This window comes from Dunckerocampus dactyliophorus, chromosome 15, assembly GCF_027744805.1.
Source record: "Dunckerocampus dactyliophorus isolate RoL2022-P2 chromosome 15, RoL_Ddac_1.1, whole genome shotgun sequence".
Lineage (NCBI taxonomy): Eukaryota > Metazoa > Chordata > Actinopteri > Syngnathiformes > Syngnathidae > Dunckerocampus > Dunckerocampus dactyliophorus.
The window spans coordinates 15,600,702-15,626,602 of record NC_072833.1 but is presented as its reverse complement, the minus strand read 5'-3'; the positions used below and the strand labels follow the sequence as shown (position 1 = coordinate 15,626,602).

At 41.0% G+C, this 25,901-nt stretch overlaps 3 protein-coding genes across 8 annotated transcripts; 2 read left to right on the top strand and 1 right to left on the bottom strand.

Moving 5' to 3' along the window:
* Positions 1 to 142: 142 nt before the first annotated feature.
* On the top strand, positions 143 to 10,503 carry alox12 (arachidonate 12-lipoxygenase). The gene is made up of 15 exons (XM_054753139.1): positions 143 to 445; positions 722 to 868; positions 948 to 1,149; positions 1,221 to 1,302; positions 1,396 to 1,518; positions 1,583 to 1,689; positions 1,777 to 1,949; positions 2,033 to 2,176; positions 2,337 to 2,540; positions 2,627 to 2,713; positions 2,843 to 3,012; positions 3,076 to 3,197; positions 6,093 to 6,193; positions 6,268 to 6,438; positions 6,516 to 10,503. The coding sequence occupies exons 2-15, from the start codon at positions 722 to 724 to the stop codon at positions 6,693 to 6,695; spliced, it is 2,013 nt and encodes a 670-aa protein (XP_054609114.1). The 5' UTR covers positions 143 to 445; the 3' UTR covers positions 6,696 to 10,503.
* Positions 10,155 to 24,255, bottom strand: LOC129168179 (ribonuclease kappa-A-like). 6 transcript variants are annotated; one of them, XM_054753155.1, is made up of 8 exons: positions 14,268 to 17,630; positions 14,024 to 14,137; positions 13,584 to 13,676; positions 13,003 to 13,503; positions 10,956 to 11,050; positions 10,715 to 10,794; positions 10,509 to 10,635; positions 10,155 to 10,394 (listed from the first exon to the last, which is right to left on the bottom strand). In XM_054753155.1, the coding sequence occupies exons 4-8, from the start codon at positions 13,007 to 13,009 to the stop codon at positions 10,374 to 10,376; spliced, it is 330 nt and encodes a 109-aa protein (XP_054609130.1). In that variant the 5' UTR covers positions 13,010 to 13,503; positions 13,584 to 13,676; positions 14,024 to 14,137; positions 14,268 to 17,630; the 3' UTR covers positions 10,155 to 10,373. The 6 variants fall into 6 exon arrangements, with proteins under 6 accessions (XP_054609130.1, XP_054609125.1, XP_054609129.1 ...); XM_054753150.1 differs by having other exon boundaries at positions 10,956 to 13,503; XM_054753154.1 differs by lacking the exon at positions 13,584 to 13,676 and having other exon boundaries at positions 10,956 to 13,503; positions 14,024 to 14,061.
* Positions 12,463 to 19,885, top strand: zgc:92664 (uncharacterized protein LOC436695 homolog). The gene is made up of 5 exons (XM_054753149.1): positions 12,463 to 12,939; positions 13,416 to 13,510; positions 14,329 to 14,546; positions 14,639 to 14,743; positions 15,058 to 19,885. The coding sequence occupies exons 1-5, from the start codon at positions 12,919 to 12,921 to the stop codon at positions 15,120 to 15,122; spliced, it is 504 nt and encodes a 167-aa protein (XP_054609124.1). The 5' UTR covers positions 12,463 to 12,918; the 3' UTR covers positions 15,123 to 19,885.
* Positions 24,256 to 25,901: the final 1,646 nt, after the last annotated feature.

The window sequence follows — 25,901 nt, the reverse complement described above, 5'->3', positions numbered from 1 at the left end:
CTTGTCTGGTCATTTAACTGTTTTTTTTAAACGAGCTGTTATTTTAGGCTCAAATGGCTGCTGAATGTTGTTACATAACGTCACGGGTGCTAGGCCTCAGCAGCTCTGCAATGTGGCTCTTCTCTGTTAAGCTGGGAACTTCCTATTTCCCATTTATGTGTGTGTGTGCGTGCGTGCGTGCGTGCGTGCGTGTGTGAAAACTGAGACTAGACACCTACCTCACAAAGGAATGGTTGAGGGGTGTGTTCTAGAGTTCAACTGGGAAGAGAAAGACAAGCAAAACACAAACTTTACTTTCTTGCAAATGCCAAAAGACCATTGACCAGGTGGAGTGTCGAATACTTGCACCAAAAGGTGAAGATAGAAAATAAAAGGCAGCGAGAGGAAAAAGGAGCAGAGGAAAGGAGCACAGGGCGAAGCAGGAACACACAAATCAGACAGCACAGTAAGTACAGCACTGTATATGGATAATGCACTTGCTTTGTATGGATAATATTCACAGGATGATTAAACAGCTTGTGTTCCCCATGTAGTTATCTTTATGAAATGCATTGAACCTTGATGCTTAGACTTTTAAATATGTAAGACACCTAAACCTGCAGTATTTCCTATGGCCAGCAAGGGGAGGCATTCATCAGTGAAGGACTAGTTTTCTTTACATTCTTCATGTAGTACTAAATAGCAAGCATCATGTGCTATATGTTGACAAATCTCTCCTCAGATGGAAAGCTACACCATCACTGTGGCAACCGGCACATCCGAGTACTCAGGTACCAGCAACTACATTTATGTGACCCTGGTGGGGAAGATGGGGGAGAGTGAACGCACCCTACTGGACAAACCAGGCCTGGACTTCTGTCGAGGGGCGGTAAATGTGTCACACAACTAGCAGTGATGTCTTCACGTGCAGGAGAGGTACAGAAATTCATTCTATCCTGCCTTCTCAGGTGGATGAGTACAAGGTAAGCAGTCATACCACTCTAGGCCCCCTGCTACTGGTCAGACTGGAAAAAGAGCGATACTGGGTAGAAGATAACTGGTTCTGCCGCTATGTCACTGTGAAACCTCCAATTGGAGACAAAGTGCTGACCTTCCCTTGTTACCGCTGGTTTGTGGGAGATGTCACGGTGGAGATACGAGAAGGAACAGGTAGGGAAATGGAGCAGCAAATCTGAGCAGAAGAAGTTATTGCTAAAAAATGCACTTCCTCTTCTTCTCAGCCAAGACGCATAGAGAAGACTCCTTAGCTCTACTCCAAGCTCACAGAAAAAGAGAACTTCAGGATAGACAGCAGAGTTACAGGTTCGTCACAAACACTACACTCATCCAGAATGGACAAGTCTTTCTCACTTTTACTAATATTTCAATGACCTTGTCTGTGGCATTGCTTGTCAGATGGCAAACCTGGGCTACAGGGATACCGCAATGTATCGATGCTAAAACAGAAGCAGATTTGCCCCAAGATGCTCGTTTTGACAATGAGAAGAGGAGTGACTTTGAGTATTCCTTACATTTTGCGTAAGTGCGTAAGGTCAAGGCAGTGATGAAAATCAGGGATTTATATGTACCTCCATCTTCACAGCTTGTTGGAGTTGTCGCTGAAGAAACTCGCTATCAGTTTTGGGAATTCCTGGGACAACCTGGATGATTTCAAACGGATCTTCTGGAAACTCCGAAGCCCGATATCTGGTAGGATAGATCCTTTGAACGTACACTTCCTGACGAAATACAGCTCACCTGTTACTTACCTGGGAATGGTGGCTTTCTTTGATTCAGAGTACTGCATGGATCACTGGAAGGAAGACTGGTTCTTTGGCTACCAGTGCCTGAATGGCTCTAACCCCAGAATGATCCGCAGATGCAAAAGACTACCAGAGAAATTTCCAGTCTCAGCTTCCATGGTGCAGAGCTCATTCCCTCCCAGGACCAACATGGACAATGAACTGAAGGTCTCACCTTTACAATATATGCCATCTGTGGCAATGACGTTAGAAACTTTACCTTGACAGTTCCTTATCCCTCTGCTGTCCAGGCTGGGAACATCTTTTTGTTAGATTACGTCATCATGGAAGGGATTCCCAGCAACACAATCAAGGGTAAACGGCAATACATCGCTGCTCCTCTCTGTCTCCTTTACCAACATCCAGACCAAGGGCTTATACCCATTGCTATTCAGGTACCCAGCATTCATGTCTTCAAGTATAAAAATACTGGAATAAAATAGGGAAAAAACTGAAACTAGTGATGTGCAGTATTACAGTTTCTAATACATATGGCGGCGAATTCTCCGGTAAATCTGAATGAATGCTAAGTTGACTAACCAATCTCAATCCTAGCTGGGGCAGACGCCGGGCTTGGACACACCCATTTTTCTGCCCAAAGACCCGCACCTTGCCTGGCTACTGGCAAAGATGTGGGTGCGTCACTCCGAGTTTCAGATCTTCCAGGTGCTATCTCACCTGCTCAGGACTCACCTGGTGGTGGAGGTGTTCTGTGTGGCCACACTGAGACAGTTGCCAGCTGTACATCCCATTTATAAGGTACTGTATATGTGCACAAAAAATATCCTATATAGGACCAAAATGTAGAAACACCGGCTTTTATTTCATTTACTTCAACATTGCAGCTCCTGGTCCCCCATCAGCGCTACACACTGGAGATTAACTGTAGGGGACGCACACAGCTCATCTCTTCAGATGGCATCTTTAAACGGGTCAGACATACAAAATGTGCTTTCATGGGTGAATTCAGTAACAAAATAGTGCGACAGAATCGATTGCTGAAATGATGACCGGAGGACAATTGAGGATAATGGAGGACACTGATCATGGTGGTCGTGTAGGTTGTGTCTACAGGTGGTGATGGTCTGCTCATTCTGGCCCAGAGAGACTACAAGGGTCTCACCTACCGCTCACTCCAACCATACTTGGATTTTGCTGATCGAGGAGTTTCTCAGCTTCCAAAGTATTTCTACCGAGAACACAGTCTGATGCTGTGGGAGGCCATACACAGGTAGCAACAGTGTTCCATGTTATGCTACTCCAACGACTACATTATGTTGTTATTTTCCACCAGCTTTGTCTCACAAATGGTGAGCTTGTTCTACCAGTTTGACCAAGATGTATGTCAGGACCCAGAACTCCAAGCCTGGATCAGAGACATCACACAAGTGGGCTTCTCAGAACTCCCCAACTTTGGTTAGTTTCAAACAGCAGCAGCATCCTTCCTATGCCGCCTGTTGATTGATTGATTGCTAGACTCCAGTTCCTTTTATAGATGTTTCCACCACAGCACATCGTGGAACCTCGTAGAACTAAAGTACATACATATAAATTAGGGGTGCTCTGATCAGTATCGGCCGATTTCCATGAAAAAGCATGGTTTCGGCATATGCCGATACTTGCTTTATAACGCCGATCACCTCCATCAATCACCTCTGCAGCATCCAGCCTATAGCGACTGTCTCCCGCCCACTTTCCCCTCACAAAACCAAAACAAGCATGTCTGCCGTGTGGGACTTCCTGTCGTTGTGAGGGTGATATAAGTTTTACACTCTGCACAACATGCCACGAAAAATGTCTCGCCATGGTGTCACATTAAAAAGCTTTAGTTTGGTGAGGCGTTTGGGGGGGGCGGGCACTTGGTGTGCTGAGTTTTCGAGGCTCGCGATGTGATCATCGGTCGGGAAGCGGCTAATGTAGCCAAAAAGTAGCCAAACGGACATTTTTTGTTCTTGATGAGACTCTCTGTATCTCCTGCATTTAACGCACTTGAAATGAGTGTTGACACTTGACTACTACAACCTAGTATCCAAATCCCAACGGAGTGTAGTTCATCGATAGTCATTCTGTGACCCTGATGTTTGACCTTCTCGTGGCAATACTTTATCAGAGACGCATGATATCCGTTTGGGAGGATAGCTGGGTGTCTGACATGGGGATGGAGTGTTGCTTGCTTCAATCTTCCTCCCCCCCCTCAGTATATGTTGGCTATCCATGAATGGGTTCAACTTGTACAGCATAGTTGACTCGACCTTTTGTGCTTCTTTCCTTTGGACTAAAGACTTGATTTCATCACTGAATGCATCTTTTTGAACTTGAGTCCACAAAAGGCATGGCTAGCCAGATTATGGTAAGGTATGGTCATAATAAATGTCAGTACTGCAGTAGCCGATAATGCTCCAACCCATCTCCGACCTTTGTGCATACTCTATGGCTGGTTGTGATTGCCTGTGATGACTTCTCTGGGAAGTAAGGCTTGAGGACAGTTATGGCCGATTAACAATCCTACTTCACAGTCAAGCTCAGGAAACATTTCATCTGCCAAATGTTCCAAGTGAGGCCGAGACTTTGCAGTTGTACTTGTAGGTATAAGAGATCCGTTAGCTGGTATGTCATCTGTGGTGTAGGTTGTTGGGAGTTTGATTCTTGTGTCAGAGCTGATGATGCCTCTTACTTGCAGTTCTTGCACCCTTTTGCTGTTTACCACCTTTGTTTCTGATATTGTGGACACTTCAAAGGAAAACTGCGCTTTTTTTTTTAATTTTGCCTACAAGTATCATCCACAACCCTTATGTTAAACATTACCACACATGTCTTTCTCTTTTCTGCGCGTTCAAAAGAGCAAAAAACAGCAAAAAAAACCCAGCTAGTATGTGGGAGCTAACAACGCACATAACGAGACACACCTAATTCGACTATAAAGCCCTTAAAAAAACCTACAAAAAATGCCAACAATGTTCTATTTATGTAACTGACCTGTATATAAACCAAGCTACAGCAACAAAGAACTATTTTTCTGGCATAGTTGTGCAGAGCCATATGGCACTACCAAACGCTGTTATTGGACACCGACTTGTACTGACCAGGAAACAAGAAGAAGCATATGAACAACTACGAATAGACAACCAAATGATCTATAAAGTATTATTCTGTTTGTTAGATGGACTGTGTTGTGATATCATGTGGTATGTGCTCCATGTATCACAATCAATATCACGATGACTTACTCGATGGACAGCTGTCCATCTGGTCCAGCTGGTCTGGGGTGTCTTTTCCAGTTTATCTCGGGTAAGTGGGAAAAAAGTTCCTATCACGGCAACGTTCGTAAGCGCTAATAATTCTTCGTTCCTTGTGATGCATGTGTCCTCCTCGCCATACACATGAAGTTTAACACTGTATGGAACACTCCATTTCTGTCGGGAAGGCTTGGCAAGCTCCACATTTACACTCCCAAGTCGTGATGGTGTCATGACTTGCACCCCATCTGCTACGAAGTTTCACTCTCCCTTCTAGCGGGCTCAGCTTCTAAAACCTGTACCTCATCCTCCATATATTCAGGCTCTAAAAGCTAAGGTTCTGGGTCCTCATTTGTCCAAAAGTAGTTGGCGTGGTAACAAACAGACACGCGCTTGACACGCTGCTGTTGTTGACAGAAGTAGCACTAGATGTGAAATGGTGGTTGTTTGGTGGTGGTTGGAGAGGCCGTAGGCGCGAATGAATAATGGGTTCACTGCCTTGAACAACTCGACATAAGAACGGTCGTCTGGAACCAATTGTGTTCGTTAGTTGGGGACGTAGTGTACTTGTTTATTTATCACACATTATTCCACCACATGTTCTGACACACTGACAGGTAAGTGACCGAGTGCGAATGAGGCTCGTGTGTAATGAGTGGTAATTTAATGAAGATTAGGAAACATTTACGTTTTTAGGTCCCGCTCTGTAAAACATGAAGCTCTCAGTGTGCCGGGGAAGCTGACAGTGCACTGACGGCTTGTGAGTGCTTTGGGGTGCTTTCACCTAAGTCCCCAAATACCAGAAAACTCTCTAATGATGCCATAAAAAGTCGCTAAATTTGTCGCTATTGAGAAAATGTCGCCAAGAGGTTTTGGAACGTCACCAGATTTAGCAACATCGGTTAAGTTTACGGAGTTAACAGTACAACTTCCGGTTCTGTACATTTCCAAATGAAAGCATGCATTTCAAAATAAACTCAGCATTACAGCTGCTGGTACGCTTCCTTTCATGGAGCCCTGGCTCAGTATTCTTTCTGAACCCAGAATGTTCAATGATTCGGTGAATGTATTTCAGGTCTTCCTGGTGAGCTGAGAAGCAAAGAGGAACTGTCCACCTTGCTTACAGTCGTCATTTTCACCAGCACAGTCCAGCATGCTGCTTCTAACAATGGGCAGGTACACAAAACAGAACCTTCAGGGAGCCTCGTCCAATGTGATCCATTTCCAAGTTATGCCCTTTGTCTTTGTAGTTTGACTGGTGTGCATGGATACCAAACACGCCTTGCACCATGAGACAGCCACCACCAACAGACAAAGACGCTGTTACATTGGGAATGATCATGGCCACCCTTCCTGATGTCAGTCAGTCATGTGTGCAGATGGCCATCACATGGCATCTGGGACGGCCACAACCTGATGCAGTATGTCACTGATGCCTCATGTTGGAAAGCGCTCCCTTCTCATCATCCACTTCACTCTATGTTTGTCCTTTGGCTAGATTTTTTTGGGTGACTACACAGAGCAGCACTTCACTGAGGGGCCGGCTTTGGAGCTGATTGACAGATTTAGAAAGGACCTGAAAGAGATTGAAGGCCACATCCTGAGTCAGAACGAAGGACAGGAGCTGCCGTACCTTTTCCTCCTGCCCAGTCGTGTAGAAAACAGCATCACAATATAAAAAAACGACAATCTTCACCTCAAGTGTGCAACAAAGAGTTTTGTAATCAACATTTGTTATTCTTTATATAAAGAAATAGTATCGTACATGTTAACAGTGTACAGCGGTATGTATCCTCTTCTGTGTCAGCATCATGCTGGGCAATAGATGAGATAATTCTACAAATGTAAATAGCTGACAGTGAAAACTGACAAGAGCCACTGTGTGCATCATCAAGTCTGGTTGAATGTACATTCTAGTTACAGCACTGTAAAACGAGTCCTCTGTGGTCTGAATCAGTGTGTGGGCCGTCGGTTCCTGAACTGAAGTCTTCTTCTGCTTGTTCCTCTACTTCCAAATGGACTTGACCTTTTTCAAGATGGATGTGATCGCGGGTTTAGTGGCTTGGCTGTCTGAGGCCATGTCAAGACTGGCACCAGGACAACAACCACCATCCAAAATATTTGGGCGTATCCTCCGTGAACGGCTCATTTTCCACCTTTTCCACAGGGACTTCCTCTTGGAATGTAGCGCTCCTGGTTGCATCTCTTCGTGAAGAGCAGCTTCTGATAAGCACTTCTTTTGTTTTCCTTCTAACAGCTTGTAGCTGCCAGAAGAAGGGATAGACAGGGATCTGGTCTCTGGTGAATCTCGCAGAACCATCGAGGAACTGTCAACCTCGTCTTTGGACTGTTTTGTGTCGTGACAGACTAGCTCGCCTGTCATGGCAGCACTCTCTAAGGATTCCATTGAGCTCCTCTCAGGGACGTAGACACGGACAGCATCGCAGAGACCCTGTCTGAGGGAGCTTTCTAATTTTTTGGAAAACTCCTGTCTGAAGATATTCTCAAAGATACTGTAGATGTTGTGCTCATGTGCATCCCCGTCAGACTGGAGAAGACTGAGCCCAGACTGAGCCTGCACTTCGTCTGTCTCTGTACCTCCCAGTTTACTGTCAGGAATGGATGACATGACGAGAGACTTGCAGGACAATACTTCTTGTGCCTTCTCATCCAAAATATTTGGAGTAGATTTTTCATATTTCAATGTTTTCTTGAGCATGTTTTCCTTCTCAAGAGTGGATGAAGCAGGTGTGGTGGGGTGGGATTGAGCCATCGCAGTTTCCAAAAATGGAGTGGAAAGCCCAGAGGAGGATTCTCCCTCAAAGAAGCAGAAATCCTCCACGACCATGTGCTCTGAGATATCTGGATGTTTCTCCTCTTTGCTGACACTTGTGCTTATGTCTGCCTTCTCAACAATGGAGGATGGATCCTCCAAAGAGCCTACAAGCTCAGCATCCTCTAATGAGCTGGAAAGCCCGGAGTGTGACTCCACCTCCACAGTGCTGTCTTCCTCATTTTTTTCTCCTACCTCTTCCTTACTCAAGCTATCATGTTGTAGAACGTTCTCGTTTATTTTCTCATTCTTGACTTTGCCTTTCTTGCTCTTCTTGCCGGAGCGAGACTTCCACATGGACTTCACTTTTTTGACAATCGTTTTGCCGGCTGTCTTCGTAACTTGGCTGGCGGAGTCAATGGTGTAAACCACAGGGTGAATGACGTGGCTGATTATATTTTTAGCCTTTTCGATGATGGGAGAGGAAGTGAGGGAAGAAGGCACAGGAGAACCTGCCTCTCCAGTGTCATTCAATCGGTGTAAAAGCCTGGAGGTGGATCCAGCCTCAGATATGCAGCCATCTTTCCTTGCTCCTTCTTCAGAGGCATCTGGAAGTTTCTCATCCATTACATTTATTGAAGAGCCAGTGTCCATAAACAAGGTGGACAGCCGAGGGGTGGACGCCTCTCCTTCCTCTTCCTCAGAGACAAATGCTTTGACAGGTACCATGTTTTTGCTGGCATTTGCCTTCTGAAAGGTGGAAGCAGAAGGGAAGGGAGAGGGAGCAGATGAACGTGCCACCCCAGTGGAGCTCGATGTGGCTATAAGGCTGGAGACATATTCCGTCTCTTCGAAGCACATCTCCTTCTCCCGGTTGGCTGAAGAAGAAACTGAAGAATTGGCGTCCCCGGTCTCCTCTAAAATGGGGGACAGCATGGGGGTCAACTGCATTTCAAACCTGCAGAGCTCCTCCACTGCATCCTCATCCAAGATGTCAGGAGGAATGTATTTGCTGTCTTTTCTGGCGCTCTTGATCTTATTTGTAGGCAAAGAGGAAGCAGATGAACTTTCCTCTTCACGTTCCTCAGTTGCTGGTGCAAGCCTTGATTTTTGTTCTGCCTCGCCCAGGATACCTGGAGGTTCCTGATGTTCATCCCCTATGCTGTGCATGGAAGAGCGAGCAGATCGAGCTTCCATCCCAGGGTCCTCAGAAGTGGATGGAAGACTGGAGCGTGGTTCTACTTCCTCCTCTACTTTATCTTGACCCAACCACACTGACCGGACTTTTTTGGCGAGTGTTTTGCCGGCCGATTTGGTAACTTCGATGGTGTCCACCACAGGCTGCATCACTTGGCTGATCATACTCATGGCCTTCTCAAGGATCGGAGAAGACATGGATGAAGAGTCATCTAATGGCTGTAAAGTTTCTCCTTCTTCCTTGGCCTCGTCATTGCTGTCACCCACCTGGCTGTCCTCTAAGGTATTACTGTCAGGCACTTCATCCTTAGATGACATTACAGACCCCTCCTTTCCTTCCACCTTGGCATGCTCGGCAAACATGAGCCGCTCAGCAAAAAAGGCCTTAAGGTATTCTTTAATTTTCTGCTGAGTGATATTGCCGTACGACGACTCGTCAATGTAAGTATCCGAGTTGGAGCGTTCCTCTGCATCCCAGAGGGCAATTAGCTGCCTCAACTTTGCAATGTCTGCAATGCTTTTCTCCACAATGCTCTTGATGATGTTGTTGATCTTGTCATCCTTCTCTTTGTCCAATAGGCTTAAAGCTGTATCCTGGAGGACACACATCTGATTAGCATCCCGATCCTTTTTAAATAAATGATTACCTGTTTCATTACCTGATGCACTTCCGAAATGTTCACATGGTCGCCAAGCATCCCCCGCTGTACAAAAAATTCTTTGAGGCATTTCTGAGTGTTGAGAAGGTCAAAAATACCGTATGGCGACAATTGGCTCTTCTCTGTGATCTTTCTCAGGTGAGTTTTGTTGAAACTCGCCGCCATCTTCGCTTCCATGGCCTTCATCCCTTTCCTCCTTTTCTAAGATTTCTGCTTTTCGGAACACAATATTTGTGGACAGGCACAACCTTTTCTTTTGCCTCTTTGATCAAAGCCATGCAAAGGAGATTGAAGAATGACATCAGCAAAATTTGTCATGAAGGCATGACATCATCATGTTTTGTTGTCATCAAAGTGTGATGACTAATAATGAGGTTTCAAATGAGCGGGAGCAAATCAGTCGAGTTTAACTCCAAAGCATCCAATCGCGAGTTACCAACAGAAACTTACAAAGATGGCTACCTTCCATGTACAAAGTAGATAACCAGCTCAAGTCAAACACGTCCCATTTCTGCACTTTTATTCAAACACGATGTTATCATGTTATATTTTTTCATCAAATTTCTTTCTTTCATTTATACAGTAAGTCTGTTCTTTTGACAAGTTTATGTTGTTATACATTTACTTTAAATTCTGGTCAGCTGTCTGTTCATTTTAAGTACACCAAATCATTAAAAGGAAATAACATGTAAGTCTCCTGCAACTTTCAGCTCCTTTCCAGCAGCTGTCACAAGTGCACCATGTAAGCCTAAACAAGACAAATAAAAAAAAGCCTTATCACCACAAACGATGCAATATTCCAAGTGAAGCTTCCTACAAGGGAAGGAGTCACATGGAGAAGAGCCTTACAAAATGATATTACCTTTTGCCGGTTGAGCGTCATCTGACAGCAGGAGAAGATACCAAGCACAACGTAGACAGCCGCTGCAATGAAACAGTTCACAGCCACCTTGTCGTACAGCTCGTAGATCTTCTGTGGAGGGTTTGTACTGTGGGCGAACATGCAATTCTTACAATATTTACTTTTCTTAATAGCTGCTATGGGATGTGTAACAGTGGAAAGCTCACTCCTGGGTGTCTTCCTCTCTTAAAGGAACATCCTCAATCAGTACGGCCGAGTGTGTGATGAAACAAATCCCAAGTACGGCCTTTTGGAGGTAATTTGGATAAAGATGTGTTACAAAATGACATTTATACATGCAATTTCAATAAGAGGCTACTGTATGGAAACTGACTTTTTTACTGCAGTGGACACATTGCAACTACAGTAGGAAGGGTCCAAATGTGAGGGAAAAAAAGTTTCACTCACCAACATGATGACCCCCCACACACTCAACAAGACCCCGCAAGCGGCCAGTTTTGGTCCACAGATCAACCCACGCATGCTAGACTTCTGCTTGAGGACTGCAACAGAAGACATGCACCTGACGGCTCACATGAGAGTCATGTGATTACACACGGAAAGGTACAAATAATTTGGTCTTAATGAATCTTGAGCTCCTACAATGTCTTTACATGTTTACATTAAAATAACACACAGAAAAGCGGATAAAAATGACATGGTTTCTGAACTACAGGAGAGATAAAAAGAAAGCAATGTTGTACTCCTTGCACCATTCAATCACGTGGCCTTCAGAGGTGGGTGGATCGACTCAAATATCAAATTATCGATACCAATGTGTTATCGGTACTAGCGTGATAACATCGATATCTCTGTCCTATGTTTTATACTGCGTATTGTCGTGATCATCAAATTAAAAGGCATAAATCACAAAATCATTCAGAGCTTAAAAATGTCGATATGTAACGGCTCTCACAGCATCAGTGTGACGAGCGTTAGCAGCTCTATATGTACTCGTGTAGTAGGAGGTGTGTGGACCAAGAGATGGACACTCATTGGGTGGCTTTAATGTTTATTCTGAAGGACAAAAGAGTGAAATAAATGTCCTCTCTTCTGCACCCTCATCAATGCCAAGCACAGTGTGTGTTTTTCATAGATGCAAAATACAGGCATTACATTTACAACGTTAACGTCACATTGCTTTTCAAGAATTTACATGGAAAATACAAACACTGCCGACTAGTGACCAAAGTAAGTAACTGAGTGGGGAGGGGAGAGGAGTGATTGGAAAAAAAGTAACATGAGTATAGAACTTAAGCATATACCTGAAAGACAAAATAATAAAATAAATGTCCTCTCTTCTGTACTCTTCAACACATACAAAACATTGTTACACGTTGCATCTTAATGCACATAATGTGGCCGAGTGCAGCACAAATCGCGCCAAAATGTGCAACTAAAAATACGCTTTTGAAGCTCAAACTAATGGTCAGAGGAACATAAAACTACTTGACATCACAAGTGTTGACATATAAACAATGTGCGTCATTACATTATTGTCCAAATATTTACAGAAAACACCACATTTTGTCTACAGCTTCTTCACACAACTCACCCTCATCAATGCCAAGCACATTGTGCTGCACTGAGAGGAAGCACCGCAGGGAACTACGGAAGGCCGGGAGGAGCATAAGGGAAAGATTGAGTGAAAGCCAAGAAAAGCAATAAAAACTTGAGTAAATAAGTTAGCAAAATTAAAAAATTAGTTGAGATAAAATGCACAAATACAAAACAATTCCTGAATGATAAATTTCACACATTTACAATAAGTAAATAAAGTGCATATTTAAGTTCGTTACAGATAATGGCCCTGTAGTATCTGATCGATACCAAAATGTGTAACATCGCTCTGGTGACCAAACGCCTCCAGCCAATTGACTTACAGCATGGCTTACGTTGCGTTCAGGTAATGTCGGAAAAAACAAACTCCTCCCCTTGAAGCATAGCGAGCTGTGGCGTACTTAATATTGCTGGAAACATTTGTGTAAAACATGTTTAGAGTCGACTCATTCTCTCTGGTAGTTATACAAGTTTATCTGTCTATGTGAAACATAGTTTCACGTAAGTTACATTTACGAGGGGCAGCAGAGGCAGCACACGTCTTGGGCTTCTATTCAGTTTCAGAACCCAATTGGCGTATTTCTTGCTGTAATGCAAAAATTAAAATAAACAAATGAAGATGCAATGTTTTGATCGGATGCTGGACTTTTCCTAATGGCGACACAACGCGCAGAAGAGGCTGCGAGCTGTTAGCTAGCTCGCTACCGATAGAACTACTCAATGCCATCTGGCTACATTGTTGTTAGCATATTAGCTGCCGCCTAAAAAGCGACGTTGAACACATACCGTGTTCTCTCTCGATCAAGCAAAGATGACATCGGCTTCTACTAAAGTAAGTCATTAAGACACATGTATGTAGCTTGAAGGAACAGAAGAACTTTTTGAAGTTGCTCACCTAGCATGCTAGTCACTGGAAGCACAAGCTCCCCTGCTACACAGCGCGCGTGCAGCTGTGTAGACTTGAATTTAGATTTGAATTTAACCTTAATTAACTAGTTAATTAATATGTACAATTAAGTGTTTTGTTGGGGAATTTTGCATTTGGTTGTTGCTATTAAACTACTTAAAGTCGTCCTCATTGTCATTCTATGAACTCGTCGTTTAAGTACAGGGAAGGTATCCATGACAACACTGTTCATCCCTCTCCTAATTAGCTTTCAATGTAGCACTTTGTTATTATGAAGTTATTCCTATCAAAACAATGTTAGACCTGCATAATGCTTCCATCTGTCTATTCAAAGTGATGCACTTACAGTTTTAAAAAAAAAAAAGCACATTGGCGCCAATGGAGTAATTTTGTGTGTGCAGGTTGGAGAAATCTTCTCTGCAGCTGGTGCTGCTTTCACCAGACTTGGAGAGCTCACCATGCAGCTTCACCCAATGGCTGAGACCAACCCTACAAGGTAACAGATCACAACATCACCATTATGTTCAAAGTCCCCGAGCAAATGGCAAAAAACTGAATAATGGACGCACTCCTGAAAATCTCTAAACTAGCAGTTGTTAACTGGATGGTCGTGACCCAAAGGTAGGTTGCAGAGCTGTTTTCGTTGGGTCATGGGTCTTTTCCTTGGCAAAAAAAAAATACATTATGTAATGACCCGATGTCAGTAAATGCACCTCGCTTTCTTGTCTGTGCTGTTCCCTTGCTATGCCACCTTGAGGTGCATGCCTAGACAGCTGCATAAGTTTCAAACTGTCCCATTTAAATATGAGATATTTTAGAAATTTGAGTGGAAACATTTCCGCAAATTGGGTCACCTCTTGTCATTGAAGGGTGATAGTGGGTCCCGTAGCCAGATAGCTAAGAAACACTGCTCTAAACCCTATAATATGCCAATCATGCTTATCAAACACAAATTAAATTCATTTTTACACATTAAGAAACAATTACAGGTATACCGTACTGTACTTACCAAATGAGCAGTTACACACGTCTTGTCAAAGCATTTTCCTGTTGGAAAATGTTGAGTGAATTCACTTGTGAGACAGCGGCTTCTGCTGCATTCATAACTGCAGCACTAAGTTACCTTTAAAAAAAAACAATGACTGTATACTACAACTCAAAGCAGAGAAAAGAAATATAGATGTGGATGTACTGTATACTTTGATGGAGTCAATTTAAAGTGTGAACATACATGTTCTATACTATATGCTCACCAAATATCAATAATTATTGACGGTGTCCAAGTCATTTTTGTTGCCATCTTCCTAACAATAGTCAGACAAAGAATCCAGTGAAGAGGAAGTATGAAGAGAGCCATCGAAGCTGCTCTACCAGCCCACAAAAGGCAGTGAAGAAAGCCATCGTCCTCGCTGGTGCCACCATGGCGACACCGGGCACTCCCGCCGCCACCGTATCTGTGCCCACACCTCACGTTGTCACGGCGACGGTCCAGCAGGGCAGCCAGCCCACCACAAAGAAGCGGAAAACTGCAGGTGAGCAACACCCCCAGGTCTCTCATTGTGTTGGTAAAAAGTAATCGTGTGTGTGTGTGTGTGTGTGTGTGTGTGTGTGTGTGTGTGAGAAGACGTGACCCTCAGTGCCCTGAACGACTCGGACGTCAACAGCGATCTCGTGGACATTGAGGGCATGGGCGAAGCATGCAACTCCAAAAAGATTAACTTTGATCAAGGTGCTTTCAAATTTTTGTACCATCATCATTGATGTGGTTTAACTATGCGATATCTTTCTCTGTCAGTTAACTACAACTAGACAAGAATTATGTTTCTGAAAATGTGACACTTTGTAGCAACAGTCATGTCAAATCAGCAATGGTCAATTTACCACTTTAGTTTTTTGTTTTTTTGAAACAAACCAAAAAATAAGTATATATATATATATATATATATATATATATATATATATATATATACACACACACACACACACACACACACACACACACAGACAAGAAGAAATGCTTCTATTTCACTTGTTTTGCTGTAGATACCTTGAACTTGGACCCCAGTCTCATCATGAACTCCAGCGACCTTCCTTTACTGTCCCGCTGATCTCGACCCCCCTCCCTCCTACTGAAAACAAGTCATCATCAAGCAAGCAAAGACAATCGCAAGAACGTGGCAGCATTTATTTATTTTTGTCTTGCTTTGTGACATTATTCTCTTTCCTTTATTAAGTCCTAAGAGAAAAAGCAATTCCAGGTGAGCTAGTTTGTTGTAATTATCAAATAGCAGCAACTTAGTTAAAATTCTAAAGGCATTTTTAGAGATGTTCATGTGAGGACACATTTTTGCATGAAATTTCTACAGGGTGTGTAGTTACAGAAATTGTACAAGATTCCGGTGTTACACTTTTGTGCAGGGGTGTCCAAACCTTTCCAACTAAACTCCAAAATGCAAGAATCTGGGGGCCACTTTGATACATGAAAGATGCCAATCCAATGTAGGTCAATATACAGTGGTGTGAAAAAGTGTTTACCCCTGATTTTTAGTTGGGGTTTTTTGCACGTTTGTTACACTTAAATGTTTGAGCTCATCAAATAAATTTAAATATTAGTCAATGACAACACAACTGAACACAAAATGCAGTTGTTAAAGTAAACTTTATTAAGGGAGGGAAAAAAAATCCAAACTACATGGCCTTGTGTGGAAAAAGTGATTGCCCCCTAAAACCTAATAACTGGTTGGGCCACCCTTAGCAGCAACAACTGCAATCAAGTGTTTGCAATAACTTGTAATGAGTCTCTTACAGCGCTGTGGAGGAATTTTTGCCCACTCATCTTTGTAGAATTGTTGTAATTCAGCCACATTGGAGGGTTTTCCAGCATGAAGCGCCTTTTTAAGGTCATGCCACATCATCTCAATAGGATTCAGGTCAGGACTTTGACTGGGCCACTCCAAAGTCTTCATTTTGTTTTTCTTCAGCCATTCAGGGGTGGACTTGCTGGTGTGTTTTGGATCATTGTCCTGCTGCAGAACCCAAGTTGGTTAGAGCCTGAGGTCACAAACTGATGGCCAGACATTCTCCTTCAGGATTTTTAGGTCAACAGCAGAATTCATGGTTTAATTTATCACAGCAAGTCTTCCAAGTCCTGAAGCAGCAAAACATCCCCAGACCGTCACACTACCACCACCATATTTTACTGTTGGTATCGTGTTCTTTTTCTGAAATGTAGCGTTACTTTTACGCCAAATGTAATGGGACACACACCTTCCAAAAAGTTGAACATTTGTCTCGTCAGACCAGAGTATTTCCCCAAAGGTCTTGGGGATCATCAAGATGTTTTCTGGCAAAATTGAAATGAGCCTTAATGTTCTATTTGTTCCATAGTGGTTTTGGTCTTGGAACTCTGCCATGCAGGCCGTTTTTTGACCAGTGTCTTTCTTATGGTGGAGTCATGAACACTGACCTTAACTGAGGCCTGCAGTTCTTTGAATATTGTTGTGGGGTCTTTTTTGACCTCTTGGATGAACTGTCGCTGCTCTCTTGGGGTAATTTTGGTTGGCTGGCCACTCCTAGGGAGGGTCATCACTGTTTTTGCCATCTGTGGATAATGGCTCTCACTGTGGTTCGCTGGAGTCCCAAAGCTTTAGAAATGCCTTTATAACCTTTTCCAGACTGATGGATCTGAATCTCAATTATGTTTTAACGGGGGGGGGATCACTTTTTCCACACAGGGCCATGTAGGTTTCGATTATTTTTCTCCCTTAATAATAGTTTAAAAATCCATCCATCCATCTTTTATGCCGCTTATGCTCAATAGGGTCGCGGGTATGCTGGAGACTATCCCAGCTGACTTCAGGCGAGAGGCGGGGTACACCCTGGACTGGGCGTCAATCGCAGGTTACATTAGTTTAAAAATCGCTTCATTTAAAAACTGTTTTGTCAAAAACTGCATTTTGTGTTCAGCTGTGTTGTCATTGGCTAATATTTAAATTTGTTTGATAATCTGAAACATTTAAAAGTGACAAACATGCAAAAAAAAAAAAAAAATCAGGAGGGGGGCAAACACTTTCACACCACTGTATACTACACTATCTGAAGAAAACGTCCACATCTTAGATTTGTGTTATAGGTGACAAAGCACACGAGTGTAATATCTAATTATATATCTCATTAATGAATTCATTTTTACAATATGCAGAATAAATAAGCTGCGGGACAAAAATGGCCTCACTTTGGACACCCCTGCTGTGGTGTAATAAAGTCACATGTCATAAAATGTCATAAAACTGTTTTTTCTACATGGTGCACTTTGACATTAGAGTTTTCACATTTTCTGAATAAATATTGTTGAGAGAAGCTTGCTGTGGTCAAATTAGTATAAGGAAATTGTCCACTTGTGCACACATGCCCACACTATCCGGTTTAGTCCAAATTTTACATTTAAACATGTCAACCGTTTCAACCACAATGGGGTTGTTGAAAATTAATAAAAATGAGTGAGAAATTTCAGTTTTGTAATATTTTAATATATTTCAATGAACTAGTGATGATAGATTTTATTTTTTTTAATAGGTAGTTTGGGGTGTGTTTGAGGTGTGTGTGTGTGTGTGTGTGTGTGTGCCTGACAGGAGCAGCACACAACATACTGGCAATGCACAAACAAAATACCAGTAATGATGTGCTGCTATAGCCGGACACACAAACATTACGTTGACTTCATCCTGCATGTTGTCGAAAATAGATATAGAATCATGCTTTAAAAAAAAAAAAAAAAGTCATTTCAGTGCTTCAGGCTGGCATCAGAGGATCACTGTTACATGAGTCACAAAAAATATTTAAAAGTGAATTTTCTAGTGTGCAGACTTTTAGTATTTAAATAAAATACAAGTTTTAAAATTTTAAAAATGGGACTGAGAAAGGATTCCATCACACACACACACACACACACACACACTCCATACACACAAAGACACAATGTAACTTCAACACTGTTAAACATTGTTAGATAAGGACAAAGTATTTAAAATATATATATATTTATACACACACACACACACACACACATTTCTTTGAGGTCAAGCACCTTTAAGCAGTAAACTACGTTTATATGAAATACATAATCATTATTTTAACTATGAGGCTTTGCAACTCGAGTTTCCAAACATTTTCCACTGCATATTGAAAAATGTACAGATGTGCAGGGGGCCGATATGCCATTCTTAACGTGTTAATACATGAAACACACTAAAATCACTCTAATGTGGGTCAAGTTATGCTAATCTATTAAATACATGCAAAGAAAAAAAAATGCTTTGTGGTCTAGTTGACAAAGGAGCCTCTTGAAATGTAGTTTATTGTTGTTTTTATATTCTCTACTGTTATCTCTGCAACTAAGTCACCTTTTTAAGAACTAACATAACTTAAAGCTTGCCGGCATGTGTATTCTGGTGAAAACTGTTCACAAATCAACAACCACCAAACAGTAAGACATGCAGGTAGTTGCAGGTGCCATTTTGGGGGGATTTGGGCCATTTCCGTTTTTTATCTGTACAGTGTCATGGGCCAATACATTTTTTTTTTTTTTAAACAAGCTCGGGGCCAAACATGGCCTGCAGTCTGCACTTTGGGCACCCCTGCATTAAAATATGTGATATTGGTGCTACAAATAAATATTTCTATCATAGGTGTACAGGGTTTCAAGAACCTTACCTAAAATGACACCCCAAATGTCATGTTACCTGTAGAAACCCTGTTTAAAAAAAAAAAGACATAAAAACAAGACCATCATTAACACTTGAAGAAAAAAATAATAAAACGTTTACAGATTATATTCTAGAAGATCAAGTAAATCTTTAAAGATCTGATCTCTCTCACACTCACACACAGTGAGGACGGGGGAGGGGGTCAGAGGTCAGCGGTGCGGTCGTCAGGGCGCACTGTGACAGCACATCATGATTTGGAGTGACACGTGTGCAAAACATGATGTGCTGCTAGGGCGCACCCCACATCACTTAGTGACCATCATCATCATCATCCAGCACACAACACACACTCTTGTTCTTCACTTAAACTACACATCAACGCTGTTTTTATTTCATACACCAAAATTAACTTCTTTATTTTATTTTTTTCAGCCAGTCAGTAATAAATTTGAAATCCTCTAATACATTTTAAATATATCTTTGTTGGATTGATATTCCCATAATCTATTTTTCCTGATATGTGCGCATCTTTATTAGGAAATGTGAATTGATTCATGTGAAAAATCCTGCTTCACACACTCCTCCTAACATATGAGGGCTATATATATATTAAAAAAAACTATCATTTCAAATGACATTAAAACACAAGAACCTTAAAATAAAAAGTCAAACAGTGCAGAAAGGACCGGAAGACAGGAGGAGGACCCAAAAACACACAGCCTTGAGGAAGTAACCACACACAATGCATGAAAAACAACCAGTATCTGAATTTGTTTGTATTGATTTGCAGAAAAACTGCACCTTGATATTTGTCTACTTGTTAACAAGACAGATCAACTTAATAGAATTTTACAGAAATGTTGCAGCATATTTCCCTGGTGATAGTAGTAGTAGTAGTAGTAGTAGTAGTAGTAGTAGTGTAGAGCACAGACACTGATGCTCCAGGAAATAACTTCATTAAAACAGCATACTAAATATATGTATATATTTTAAAATAGGGAAAAACAAAATTTTTATATAACAAAACAAAATGTACAGTGCTGATTTTGAAGTGCACATGAATCCAAATATACAGTTGTATGGGTATCTACTGTATGTTTCCCCCTGTGTGTGTGTGTGTGTGTGTGTGAGTGTATATGCCCTTAAAAAAATAAAATCATCAAAAAGGACAGTTTGGGACCCTCAATGGGCCAAATGACAGACTAGTATTATTATTATTATTATTTAAATTATCTATGTTGAAGAGCTACATTGAAAATGGTCTTTTAAATGTGATGTGAACCATAATCACTGCTCTTCTTCTGACTTATCATTAAGTGTGTAATCAAGCAGTAAGCACTCCTATTTGACACACGTCACCTGTAACTAGTAATTCATGTTTTTCTTTTCACCAGCTATTGGAGCAGAGGTGTCCAAAGTGCAACAACAGCAAAAGTTCTAATATAAGGAGAACAAGATCAAATGTTAATACTACTAGTACAAATAATCATACACTTTGTTACCTATAACACATAACTGACATGCAGGCTGTTTTTTCTTTTTTCTTTTAATGTACATATTTTTTTTAGCATATCTACATGAATTGGTTTTAGCCTGTTTAAAAATCAATCAATATGTACATACGGGAATAAATACACCAAAAAGGTCCCTGAAAATTTTGATTTTTCAAAATGTGGCTCTTTGCAGAAAAAGATTTCACACCCCTGTATTGAAATATTTCCTTATTGATGGATAAATAGGAGAAACCAACTGAGAGATAAGTACTTACAATAATAAATAAAGGAGGACATTTTACATGAAATCAGAAATTAAATGAATGTGTTCTTTTTTTCTAACTTTAAAAAAAGTGAAGAAAAGGCCTGAGTGCACCACACATCACTGTCTAGTTTTCCCCCCACGCAAGGCAGGCCCTTAAACACATCAAGAAGTTCAATGTTAGACAACGAAAAGCACAGGACAAAAACACATTTATATATAAAAATTAATTACTTTTTTTTTTTTTTTGAAAGAAATGTGAAGTAGAAAGAACGTCTCGCTGGATCGGTTGGCACAGATGACTGAAGGTGACTGGGGAGGGGGGTTACAAAGAAAAAAAACATAGAGGAGGGGGTGAGGAAAAAAGAGTGCAAGTAAAATTGTGGTGGAGGGAAAGTAAGAAAAAAAGAAGCATAGAAGAAGAAAAGGCCTACTGCTGTCATTCAGGGGCCATTTTAAAAGAGGAAAAACACACACACTTACCGTCTGCTGCTGACATTCTACAACAAATGAATGAACTATGATGTACGACACTAACACAACCTGACACTACTACAACAACAACAAAAACACAATGTTTGCATTGATGCCACACAGATGTTCCAAAAGGTCAATGCAAACACTCTGATTCAAGCAAGAAGGAGAAAAGGGAGGATGGGTGGGGGTGTCAGTGGGATGGGGTAGGAGTGAAAGAAAAAAAAAAAAAAGGATCTTGACCTCCTGGCCGTGTGCTGCTCCTCGGCACCTCCTCGCTGGAGCCCCGGCTGCGCACACTGAGCCAGCAAGAAGGCTCGGCAGGCCTAAAAAACTACGAGGCTGCAGCCTTTTTCCCCCGGCCATCACTTTCTACATGAGCACACGGCGCAGAGAAAAATCTGGAAAAAAATTGGGGGTGCCCCCGAGGGTGTGTGCGGGGCAGGTGTGCAAGGGCAAGTCTGTAGGGGCTGGGTGGAGGGCAGATAAAAATGAATTTGTGAGAGATGAGGGGGGCTCTTGCCTGGGCTACAGCCCATGCAGGCAGCCAGTGCTCAGCTTGTACGCCTGCCAGACGGCAAGGAAGACAGCGAGGGTGAGCTGGGAAGGGGGGGGGGCACTGTAGAAATGAAGAAAAGTGTGGCTGTGAGGGCAAAATGGAAGATGGGGAAACATAAGTGGTGTGCTAAAGCAGGAACATATATGCTGTCCTGTGTACAATGCACACACTCATTGTGGACTTTCCTCCTCTTGCTGCTGAGTGAGTTGCTCATGAGATGGGAGGTGACCGGCAGCAGAAGCAGCAGGAGGAGGAGGAGGAGGAGGAGGGCCTACCAAGTTTGTTGAAAGTGCTGCTCTGAAACTACACGCCAAATTTACCAAAATGCACCAAGAGGCTGGACCCACTCCTTTCTGTGTGCACACGCACATACACGATCACCCAAAAAAAAAAAAAAAAACCTTCAACGTCACACACAGTCATAAAATAATAAAAATGTGTCTAAAAATTAGCTCTAATTTTTTTAAAAAACATATTCGCAGCTTCCTTTGAGCACTTCCTGTGTATTTTTTAAAGGCCCGACATTGTATTACCACAAACTGATTTGTATGGGGAAAAATATGAAAATACATTTAATGTCACTGACAGCAAAAGCTAAAGTTAATAGAAAATATTAAAAACAGTAAAAAAAAAAAAAAAAAAAAAAAAAAAAAAAACATGACTGATATTTTTTTTCTAGGCCCTTTGAATGATAGTCTTTTTGATTCTTTTAGCCACAAAAATAATGAATCATGTCAATTCTAGCACTGTCATCTACACCACCTTGGAATAATAACTCACTTTCAGAAACACTTGATCAGAAAAGTGTGACTTTTAAACCTATGCAATGTTTTTTTTTTAACAAATAATTAATAAAGAAGCTACTACAGGTATGTCTTAATCATTTTCTTCCACAAAGGAAAAGACAGCAAGAGCCAAAAAGTGCTATTTAGATCTGTCTGTCTATCCATCTATATCTATATCTATATCTATATATATATATATATATATATATATATATATATATATATATATATAGAACTGTTTTAAGACAATGTAATCTAATGGAGGATGGGTGTTTCTGTTCAGTAGGGGTGGGGGATACTGCAAATTTTGGTATCAACTTGATACCAAGTAAATGCAGGCCGAATATTGACAATACAGATACAGATACAGATAAAACATTTGTCATTATTTTGTGTATATTTTGTTAGTGTATGGATTGTATATATTGTTTTTAATTACTTTTTACTGTGAAGTACTAGATGACTCCATCTACCTGCATCAAATTCCTTGTGAGTTTTTAACATACTTGTTCAATAAAAAGGATTATGATTTTGCATTTGATTTGTTCATCATGATTATAATCAGAATATAACATGGGACAACGATTTTAGGCAGACAAAAAAAAATCTATCAACAAAATTATACAAGTACTCCTTTTTCTTACATAAAATTGTTTGAGCAAAATAAAGTCAATAGTGTAAAATAACCAAAGAAATACTATTACCGGCTAGTCTCATGACCAATTCCTGACTTTGTAAACTGTATACTGATATTTGTGAAAATAAACGGAAGAGAACTGAAAAATATCGATCTCACCATCCCAGTGTCGACTTGCTAGTGATACTACTGTGGTATCGATTCCATTTACTTTTGAAACGATGATACCCAGGGTGGTATCAATATAGGATATTTTTCCAGTCTTCTTTACTTTGAGAAATATGTGTTTTTTTGTTGTTGATATTATTCCATTGTTCTATTTACGTGCAGTTATATCGTTCACAAGCTCCAGGAAGAAGTCAGTGGACACAGGGGGGCTCTGGGGGGCAAAGCCAAATGATTTGAGTGACAGCCAATAGTTTTTATTTATTTTTGCTCTATTGACTATTTTGTTATCAAAGGGAACACTTTGTTATTTTGTTGATATCGTTTTTGCATATCGTCAAATTTTGCTGTTAGGAAAGTTTTTGTCTTTGCCTAAAATACGTGCCTTGTGAAATGGATGATCTTGAAAAATGTTCTGTAAAAAGTATCGGTAGTGGCACTAGAGGCCCTGGATTCACTTGGTATCGGATCGGCACGAAAATTTGCGATATCGCCCACCCCTTGCGTTCACTTCTAGCAGACTGTTTGTAACGCCAGTTTATTTCTATTTAGTGTAACTTTAAGTTCGATATGACTGAATGAATAACGTCAAATTGAGCATGTTTTAGTTGTCGAAAGCGGTGTGGTTGAATGAAGGGGGGAATAATTGTACGAGCAGCTGACTGTCAAGGCGCAGGAGTCGGTGAAAAGAAAGTGCGACACAGCCTTTGTTTGAAAGTGTTTGGGGCGTCGACTTTTACCGCACATTCGCCACTAATTCATCCATTCTGATTCTAATTCGCAAATTGTCGCCACGACCCCCTCCCCCCCGCCGAACACACACAAACATATATACAGCCTCGTTATATAAATACTTTATGCAAATATATTTTGTAACAAAAGCGAGTGATAGGTCGATATAAAAGTGACTTACCTTCAATGAGTGTGGGGAAATTCTCCGTAAATATCGTGTTAAATATTCCTTGTGAGTGGAAAAAAAGTAGTTTTAAAAAGTTGTTAGAAGGCGGACTGTCATTCTGTGTCAGTGGAGGATTTGAAAGTGGCGCCAAGCTCGGAGGCTCCTCTGCTCCCCTCAGCCTCACGGCGACGCCAAAAAAAATAAATAGAAATTTAAACCAGCACGCAGCAATATTTATTTTACACCAAAATGTGCCCACCGAATGCCCAAAGCTGAATATGTCGTCCTTTTAAAATAATATCGCTCCTGTGATTTTTATTTATTTTCTGTATTGCATTATTCCACTAATCGTTCCAGTCTTTTCGAGACCGCGGTGCATGACGGGAGAACAGACAAGGCGGGTGTTTTGAATTTCCAGCCTGTGCGAGAGTGCCACCCCCTGCTGGATGTTGATGTGTATAACACCCATTCAGCAACTGCTGACGCTTAAATACTCGTGCCCATTTTATATTATTTATATTTATATTGGGGAAACTGCTTTGTTGCAGTAAGACATGACTAAAAGTAAAATGTAATAAACTTTTACATTTTTACATTTTGTGCTGAATATTAAATACTTATTTAGCCTACAGTATATTAAAAAGGAAGTTTTGCAGTTCATTTGCTGATTACAGTATCAACCAGTAGTTATTAATATTGAACTTAGTCATTTATCAGTGAGCTCAGGTGGTGAACGAGGTGGATGTGGGTGTTTGTTGTGCTGCCTGTGTGTTATTGTCATATTTGGGTGAGACGTCCCAAATATGTCCCATTCATGCTATAAAAGCCAAAGTGAGTCCACACTTTTGATTTAAATTACTGTATGCTTTTGTCCAATTTTCCGTCACTTTTGCGAGGAGCACCTCCTAGAATGATGTGTAAAACGGTGAAAATCTATAGACGCTATATTTTATATGCGGCAAAAGCATATAAATAATCCATCGTAAGGTAAAATATCTAATAATAGGTTCGGTATGTCAATATTTTGTCACACTCCTAGTTATTTGTATCACCATTTAAGCTTTTTTTTTTTTTTGGTTTTGTTTTGTATAATTATTATACAATGTCGCTTGGGCCAATAAAAAAACGAGCTGCGGTACACAAATGGCCCCCACTCCGCACTTTAGCCATCCCTGATGTAATGCATTAGTTGATTACCTTAAAAAATATAATGACCATAAACAAAAACATAATTCCACTTAAAGTAAAACAGGGGTGTCCAAGGTTGAGCCTTGCATGCCATTTGCGACCCGCGGCAAAAAACAGCAAAAATGGGGAAAAATGTAAACACTATAAACTATAAAAATTGAGCAAAAAGGAACCATGTACAATGTAAAGAGAAAAAGATGAAATGTTGATGCCAATCACAAACCAAATAAAGCTTTGTACTTAAATGTACAGTATATACAGTACATGTTTTCAAACATGCTGTATTGTTTTATATTTTCTTATGTTGTTGTTTCTGAACTGGCGAGGGGCACATGTTGAATTGAAAGTGAACAAATGTATTAGCACTGAATGTGAAATGAAGGAGGTAGGATTGAATAAGTCTCCTTCTTCCTACTTCTTTTGGACATGTAATATGTGATGTATACCAAAGTAAAACGTATGTATGTCCAAATAAAACTAAATCGTTAAAACATGTTTGGTTTTTTTTAGCCTTTTTACAAAATAAAAATAAAAAAAATACAAATATGTGGCCCGGTGCATCCTTTGATTTTTTTCAGTATGCGACCCTTACTGGGAAAAAGTTTGGACACCCCCGAAGAACAAGAAGCTCAAAGAAACTGCTGATTTTTCCTTGTAAGTTAGCAAACTCCCCTAATGTGTCAGAAACGCTGCAAAGTTAAATAAAACCAAACAAAAGTAA

Excerpts from the sequence above, each read along its gene's own strand:
- alox12 (XM_054753139.1), top strand. The coding sequence starts at position 722 with ATGGAAAGCTACACCATCACTGTGGCAACCGGCACATCCGAGTACTCA. Across the intron at positions 869-947 it reads TGGACTTCTGTCGAGGGGCG|GTGGATGAGTACAAGGTAAG; the intron begins GTAAATGTGTCA and ends CTGCCTTCTCAG. Across the intron at positions 1,303-1,395 it reads GATAGACAGCAGAGTTACAG|ATGGCAAACCTGGGCTACAG; the intron begins GTTCGTCACAAA and ends ATTGCTTGTCAG.
- LOC129168179 (XM_054753153.1), bottom strand. The coding sequence starts at position 11,066 with ATGTCTTCTGTTGCAGTCCTCAAGCAGAAGTCTAGCATGCGTGGGTTG. Across the intron at positions 10,636-10,714 it reads AGAGAGGAAGACACCCAGGA|TACAAACCCTCCACAGAAGA; the intron begins GTGAGCTTTCCA and ends GTTCGCCCACAG. Across the intron at positions 10,395-10,508 it reads TGACGCTCAACCGGCAAAAG|GCTTACATGGTGCACTTGTG; the intron begins GTAATATCATTT and ends TGTCTTGTTTAG.
- zgc:92664 (XM_054753149.1), top strand. The coding sequence starts at position 12,919 with ATGACATCGGCTTCTACTAAA. Across the intron at positions 13,511-14,328 it reads GCTGAGACCAACCCTACAAG|TCAGACAAAGAATCCAGTGA; the intron begins GTAACAGATCAC and ends TCCTAACAATAG. Across the intron at positions 14,547-14,638 it reads AAAGAAGCGGAAAACTGCAG|ACGTGACCCTCAGTGCCCTG; the intron begins GTGAGCAACACC and ends GTGTGTGAGAAG.